At 42.3% G+C, this 8,093-nt stretch overlaps 1 protein-coding gene across 1 annotated transcript in view; it reads right to left on the bottom strand.

Moving 5' to 3' along the window:
• Positions 1-415: 415 nt before the first annotated feature.
• cd2 (CD2 molecule) overlaps positions 416-8,093 on the bottom strand; it is a 29,559-nt gene continuing 21,881 nt past the window's right edge. The window contains exon 5 of the mRNA XM_062974946.1: positions 416-771. Coding sequence (XP_062831016.1) covers positions 662-771 — 110 coding nt within the window. The 3' untranslated portion in view covers positions 416-661. The remainder of the gene's footprint in view (positions 772-8,093) is intronic.

Genomic DNA, 8,093 nt, shown 5'->3' with positions numbered 1-8,093 from the left:
GGTGATAGATAACTCTATATATATATATATAATTCACTAAAAATAAGTGAATTAAATATTTTGATGAATATAACTTCAACAAGATTCTCCGTTTTTCTCTCTAAAATGCTTAGCATGGTATGGTGAACTAAATGCTGCAATAAGACTCTGAAAAGCCTAAATACTCTAAAGACATCTGTTTTTGTATGACCTTTGAAGATAAGCAATATCAGTTCTGATTAGTAGTTGTATGGGAGACTGCTAACAAATATCAGGAATTGTAGACCAAGGCTTATTAAACTTTTTCCACTCATGTTTCCTATTCGCCTGAGAAATTTTCACATGACCCCATTTATTAAGTGGTTTCGGTAAAACTGCGGGCCCAGAGCCCAGCACGCTACACTACATCAAAGACCAAATCAGGCCACAAACCGAGTTGAAGACAAAAGAACAGAGGTTTATTATTTCAGCCCAAAAGTATGTCAGAATAGAATCTGTATTCCCAAAGATCTGACACACATTGCATTGGGAAATATTTATTCATTTTGGCAGCCAGTTGAAAAACCAGCACCAGCACTCAATTGGTTAAGGCCCCTTCCACACAGTTGTATAAAATCCACATTGAACTGGATTATATGGCACTGTGGACTCCGATAACCCAGTTCAAAGCAGATATTGTGGATTATCTGCCTGGCTGTGTGGAAGGGCCCTGAGAAATGGTGCAACTAGGATCTGGGGTCCTGTTGGCTGGAGATTCCCTCTGATGCCATTGCTGGTTGGTGTCTCCTGTGGCTGAAAGAAATAAACCGCTGTCATTCATTGGTTTGAAATCTTAGTACATTCTCTGTTCTGCCCTCTAAGAGGGGAGTGAATGTAGTAGTGTGGTAACATGTAATTCCTGATTGACTCAACAATTCAGCTTGAGCATGCACAAAGGAGTGGATCTGGTAATGACAATGATACATTAGAAGAAATAAATAGTACAATGGGTGAAACCTCTCTTGCAACTGGTGCACTGACTGTCATCAGCAGATATCAATGAAAGCCAGAAAAACATCTTAATGACAGCAGGAAATATATCAATGGATTCAATGGGAAGAGGTTTCAGTCAATAGTGTTAGTAAAGATCTCATCTATGGGAACGGGAAAACTTTGAGTGCCTCTTCTTGAAGGACCTCTTCCTTTCACCCCCTGTCCTATCGTAATGAGATTATATAAATTGGGTGCACACATCTAGGTGCAGCTAAGTATACATTCCAGGCTACAGTATTAGAAAGGAACGGGGAGGCACAACTTGTTTGCCTTCCACAGGGTTTCAGGATCTTAAACATAAATTTGTGAATGAAGCCTCGGAATTTATGAATGAGTGACAGAGATCAAAACAGACTTTGGAGGTTCCTGAATGGGGAGAAACGTATGAATGGGCACGATCGTATCAGGGAGATTGTGGTGCTTAGCCATTTCTTTCTTAGCTGAATTTCCCTGAGGTGGTATGTTTCATACAGAGATTATACAAATTCCCTCTGGTGTGTAGATGATCTGCTTCCCAGAATAAGTTTTGATGAACAGAGGTGAGGTAGAGGAAACGGCCCGCTGGACATCGCAAGACTGTGGCTTTGCCAAATATGTGAGGGGAAGTCATAGGGAGGAGGGTGCAAGCTTGTTTTCTACTGTCCTGGAGACTAGGATGCAGAACAATGGCTTCAAACTAGAGGAAAGGAGATTCCACCTAAACATCAGAAAGAACTTCCTCACTGTGAGAGCTGTTCAGCAGTGGAACTCTCTGCCCCGGAGTGTGGTGGAGGCTCCTTCTTTGGGGGCTTTTAAGCAGAGGCTGGATGCCCATCTGTTGGGGGTGCTTTGAATGCAATTTCCTGCTTCTTGGCAAGGGGTTGGACTGGATGGCCAACAAGATCTCTTCCAACTTTATGATTCTATTATTCTAATTCACATTTGTGGTGGGTACTATTTCTTGATAACACAGGTATATAGTATATAAAATAGGTATAAAATCTAACATTAATTATAATAAATAATAAATCAGCATTTACAAGGTTTGCTAAACAGGCCAATTTTCCTTTTTGTGGAGTACAGTTAAAGAATTTTACAGTTTCTGTAGAATCCACTGTAAACACTGCATGTTGTTGCTAACAGACTTGTGTAAATGGGTGACCTTGAAAAACTCTCATTGTCTAAGCCTCTGAGGAAGGTAGTGGCAAACTGAATAAAGATTAGAAAAATATCTGATAAGGTTGTCATAACTTGAAAGCACGTAACAACAAGTTACTTTAAAAAACAAGAACAGGACAATTAAAACTATGGATGAGAATTGAGAGTAAATATATTGTCCACTAGATGGCAGCATTATTACTGTTTTGATTTCAGGGGGGAAAAATGAAGTTTTCAACTTTGGTTAATTTGCATTTGTCATCCTTTGTTGAAAGGATAACTTGATGATGATGATGATGACGATGATGATATTGCATGTTCAGATTGTCTCTGATATAGTTATCCTTTTCTGGAGATTTCTTGGCAAGATTTATTCAGGGAGAGATTGCCATGGCCTTCTCGGCAGTGGCCCCCCGGCTCTGGAATGCACTGCCAAAAGAGATCAGGCAATCCCCTACATTATCCAATTTCCATAAGGAACTGAAGACCTGGTGGTGTCGGCAGGTTTTTGAGTAATTACATTGGACTACCGCCGATTTCTGAGCCTGAATATATTGCACAAGATTTCCCTAGCCTAAAATGATACATTTTAATATATTGGGTTTATGGTTCCCGTCCCCTTGATCTGGTCATGTAAGTGTGATTTATTGTTATAATTGTATTATTTTACTTTGTTTAATAATGTGTATTATGTTGTTATGTAATGTTTGTGTTGCTTTTATGACTGTAAACCGCCCTGAGTCCCACCCTTCCAAATGTGGAAGACCTGATCAATACAGTTGAAGTGGTTGGATCCTTAGGGGCAAGTGACCATGTGCTCCTGCAGTTTGCAATACAAAGGAATGCTGAAACTAAGACAAGTCAAACACGCATTCTGGACTTTAAGAGAGCTGACTTCCAAAAAATGAAGGAATTACTGAGCGGCATTCCATGGACGCCGATATTAAAAAACAAGGGAGTTAAGGATGGATGGGAGTTTTTCAAAAGTGAAATACTCAAGGCGCAAATGCAAACAGTGCCAACAAAGAAGAAAAATAAGACAAGTGCAAAGAAGCCAGAATGGATGTCCAAAGAACATGGATGTCTAAAGCTCAAAAGTGACATGCACAAGAAGTGGAAAAGGGGAGAAATCACCAAAGAAGAATTCAAACGTATAGCCAACACCTGTAGGGAAAAGGTTCGCAAGGCTAAAGCGCAAAATGAGCTCAGGCTTGCCAGGGACATAAAAAACAACAAAAAAGGCTTTTTTGCTTACGTTGGTAGAAAAAGGAAGAAAAAGGAGGCGATAGGGCCATTGCAAGGAGAAGATGGGGTGATGGCGACAGGGGACAGGGAAAAGGCAGAACTACTTAATGCCTTCTTTGCCTCGGTCTTCTCAGAAAAAGAAAGCCATCTTCAACCTCAGCAACACGGAATGGACGAAGGATTGGGGGAAATCCAACCCCAAATAGGGAAACAAGTTGTCCAGGAACACTTGGGCTCTCTAAACGAATTCAAGTCCCCAGGGCCAGATCAGCTACACCCAAGAGTACTGAAGGAACTAGCGGAAGTTATTTCAGAACCACTGGCAATTATCTTCGAGAGTTCTTGGAGAACGGGAGAAGTCCCAGCAGATTGGAGGAGGGCGAATGTGGTCCCTATCTTCAAGAAGGGAAAAAAGAACGACCCAAACAATTACCGTCCGGTCAGCCTCACATCAATACCAGGCAAAATTCTGGAAAAGATCATTAAGGAAGTGGTCTGCGAACACTTAGAAACAAATGCGGTCATTGCTAATAGTCAACACGGATTTACCAAAAACAAGTCATGCCAGACTAATCTGATCTCTTTTTTCGATAGAGTTACGAGTTGGGTCGATACAGGGAATGCTGTGGATGTAGCGTACCTGGATTTCAGTAAGGCCTTCGACAAAGTCCCCCACGACCTTCTGGCAAACAAACTAGTAAAATGTGGGCTAGACAAAACTACGGTTAGGTGGATCTGTAATTGGCTAAGCGAACAAACCCAAAGGGTGCTCACCAATGCGTCGTCTTCATCATGGAAAGAAGTGACAAGTGGAGTGCCGCAGGGCTCCGTCCTGGGCCCGGTTCTGTTCAACATCTTTATTAACGACTTAGACGAAGGGTTAGAAGGCACGATCATCAAGTTTGCAGACGACACAAAACTGGGAGGGATAGCTAACACTCCAGAAGACAGGAGCAGAATTCAAAACGATCTTGACAGACTAGAGAGATGGGCCAAAACTAACAAAATGAAGTTCAACAGGGACAAATGCAAGATACTTCACTTTGGCAGAAAAAATGGAAATCAAAGATACAGAATGGGGGACGCCTGGCTTGACAGCAGTGTGTGCGAAAAAGACCTTGGAGTCCTCGTGGACAACAAGTTAAACATGAGCCAACAATGTGATGCGGCTGCTAAAAAAGCCAATGGGATTCTGGCCTGCATCAATAGGGGAATAGCGTCTAGATCCAGGGAAGTTATGCTCCCCCTCTATTCTGCCTTGGTCAGACCACACCTGGAATACTGTGTCCAATTTTGGGCACCACAGTTGAAGGGAGATGTTGACAAGCTGGAAAGCGTCCAGAGGAGGGCGACTAAAATGATTAAGGGTCTGGAGAACAAGCCCTATGAGGAGCGGCTTAAAGAGCTGGGCATGTTTAGCCTGCAGAAGAGAAGGCTGAGAGGAGACATGATAGCCATGTACAAATACGTGAGGGGAAGTCATAGGGAGGAGGGAGCAAGCTTATTTTCTGCTGCCCTGCAGACTAGGACACGGAACAATGGCTTCAAACTACAGGAAAGGAGATTCCACCTGAACATCAGGAAGAACTTCCTCACTGTGAGGGCTGTTCGACAGTGGAACTCTCTCCCCGGGGCCGTGGTGGAGGCTCCTTCCTTGGAGGCTTTTAAGCAGAGGCTGGATGGCCATCTGTCGGGGGTGCTTTGAATGCGATTTCCTGCTTCTTAGCAGGGGGTTGGACTAGATGGCCCATGTGGTCTCTTCCAACTCTACTATTCTATGATTCTATGATTCTATGATATAAATAAAGTTTTATTATTATTATTATTATTATTATTATTATTATTATTATTATTCCTCTGAGGCTGGAATAGTGTGACTAATTCAAGGTCACCCAGTGTATTTCATTGGCTGAGAGGGGAAAGTCCTGATTTTCTGCTCCTCTGGAGACTAGGGCCCGTTCTAGATTATCTGCTTTGCACTGGATTCTATGAGTCTACACTGCCATATAATCCGGTTCGAAGCAGATTATCTGGATTTTAGTGTAGAAGGGGCCTAGGACATGGAACAATGGTTTCAAATTGCAGGAAAAGAGATTCCACCTAAACAACGGGAAGATGTTCCTGGCGGTAAGAGCTGTTTGGTAATGGATTCCCCTGCCTCGCAGGGTGATGGAGTCTCCTTCTCTGGAAGTTTTCAAGGAGAGGCTGGATGAGCATCTCTTGGTGGTACTTTGATTGTGCTTTTCCTGCCTAGCGGGACTGGGATGGATGGTCGTTCGGGTCTCTTCCAGCTTTATGATTCTGTGATAATACTTTGCCACTGACAAAATTAGCAGGTCTGTAAAATAATTCCCAAGGACAAAGCATCTGCTTTACAGACATGCACTTTAATCACTTCCTGCCACAAGATATCAAAAGATGCTGAAACCAGCAGCTCTTACAGGGAAGGAAAGCGTTGGTGTGATTGTGGGTTTCATTTTGCAGGTGGTGAATGAGCACACAGAAGCCTATATATTAACACTATGACTGTGTTTCTCTCATATCCTGTGAAGAATCATGCTTATGGAACAGTAAGCATCTATTAGGTGTTGCATGTTCTCATTCAAATACCTTCAACATGTATAGGATTTCTCTTCTTTACCTAAAATAAACTCATTTAAATCATAAAATCATAATGTTAGAAGAGACCCCCAAGAGTCAGCCAGTCCGATCCCCTGCCATGCAGGAACATGCAATCAAAACACTCCTGACAGATGGAGATCCAGCCTCTGCTTAAACACTTCCAGAGCAGACTCCATTGCACTCTGAGGCAGAATATTCCACTGTCAAACAGCTTACTGTCAGGCAGCTTCTCCTAAGGGGTTGCTGTGAATTTTCCAGTCTGTATGGCCACTTTCCAGAAGCATTCCTTCCTGACATTTCACCCACATCTACAGCAGGCATCCTCAGAGGTTGGAGGTCTGTTGCAAACTAGGCAAGTTAGCATTGAATGGCTTTTCAGCTTCAAAGACTGGCTGCTTCCTTCCTTAGGGAATACTTTGTTGGGAGGTGTTAGCTGGCCCAGAATGTTTCATGTCTGGAATTCCTCTGTTTTCTGAGTGTTGTCCTTTATGAAATGTCCTGATTTTAGAGGTTTTTTTTAAAAATACTGGTAGCCAGATTTATTTTCATTTTCATGGTTTTCTCCTTTGTGTTGAAATTGTCCAAATGCTTGTGGATTTCAATGACTTCTCTGTGTAGTTTAGCATAGTGGTTGTTAAAGTGGTCCAGCATTTCTGTGTTCTCAAAATATGCTGTATCCAGGTTGGTTCATCAAGTGCTTTGCTATGGCTGACTTCTCTGGTTGAATTAGTCTGCAGTGCCTTCCATGTTCCTTGATTCATGTTTGGGCAGTAATCAGGACAGTAAATAAAGAATAACACTCAGAAAACTGAGGAATTCCAGACATGAAACTACCAGGGCCAGCTAACACCTCCCAACAAAGGATTCCACAGGCAGGAAGCAGCCAGGCATTGAAGCTGAAAGGCCATTCAATGCTAATCAAGGTGGCCAACTGCAACATTCACACTTGCCTCAAGCAGACAAGAATTCTTTCTCTCACCCTGGGCTTTCCACAGATATAAACCCCACTTGCCTAGTTTCCAACATCCTCACACGTCTGAGGATGACTGCCATAGATGTGGGTGAAACGTCAGGAGGGAATGATTCTAGAATATGCATGGAAAACTCATAGCAACCCAGTGATTCCGGCCATGAAAGCCTTCAACAACACAACTTTCCCTAATGTCCGAGTCATTTTTTCATCTCCAGTTTGAGGAATTAATGAATTAGAAGACATATGAGAACCAAACAGATGCACAATCTCTTCAAATAGGATGAGTGGCATGTGTGTGAGTTGCATCACATTAAAAGTGGAACCTGGGAACTTGTTGGTAAACAAATGTGTTCTGTATAAAGATATTTTTATCAAGCTTTCCTGGAATGCTTTGCTGTATCCACTCTCCCCAGTCCATAACTTTCTGTAATTCCTAACATGAAGGCTCTTTCATATTTGGAAACAACCACTGAGAAATATGACTTTCCAGGAAAACAATAGCATCTTCCTATTGAAAAACATAACAAACCTTCCTTTGCTAGAGTTTTTTTTAAATAGAGGCCTGCAACTCAGGGGTATTTTAGCAGACAACTGTCAGTGTAAGCCCATATAATGCAGTTTAGCTGCATTGAATTGCATTACAGTAGAGTTCCATTTATCTGAGATAAACGGGCGGGCCGAATGTCGGATAACTGGAACTGTTGGATAATAGGGAGGCCCTATTATCCCTCTCAGCTAGCCTAGCAACACAGCCCGGGCTTCTCCAAAATGCCAGGTGCTTGCCAAAGGGAAGAGTCTCGTCCCTCCGGCCAGCACGTTGGATAATACGGTAGGTCGGATAACCAGAAGTCAATTAACCGGAACTCTACTGTATATGGATCTACAGTTATTACTGCAATGTAGATCCAGCTTAAGAAGAGATTTCATGCATTTTCCTGACTCCTGTTACCACAATTACCCTCCCTTTGTGGCCCCAAAGAGGAATAGAAAGTTTTTGCTTACATTTTTGACAACTACAAGTAAGCATTATATGAAACCCAGACAGACAACAGTTAATTTCAGCAAAGGTTCACCAAAACAGATCAGCTTCAAACCATGAATTATG

Source organism: Anolis carolinensis, chromosome 3 (assembly GCF_035594765.1).
Source record: "Anolis carolinensis isolate JA03-04 chromosome 3, rAnoCar3.1.pri, whole genome shotgun sequence".
NCBI classification, from domain to species: domain Eukaryota; kingdom Metazoa; phylum Chordata; class Lepidosauria; order Squamata; family Dactyloidae; genus Anolis; species Anolis carolinensis.
This window is presented reverse-complemented; position numbering and strand designations above follow the sequence as displayed.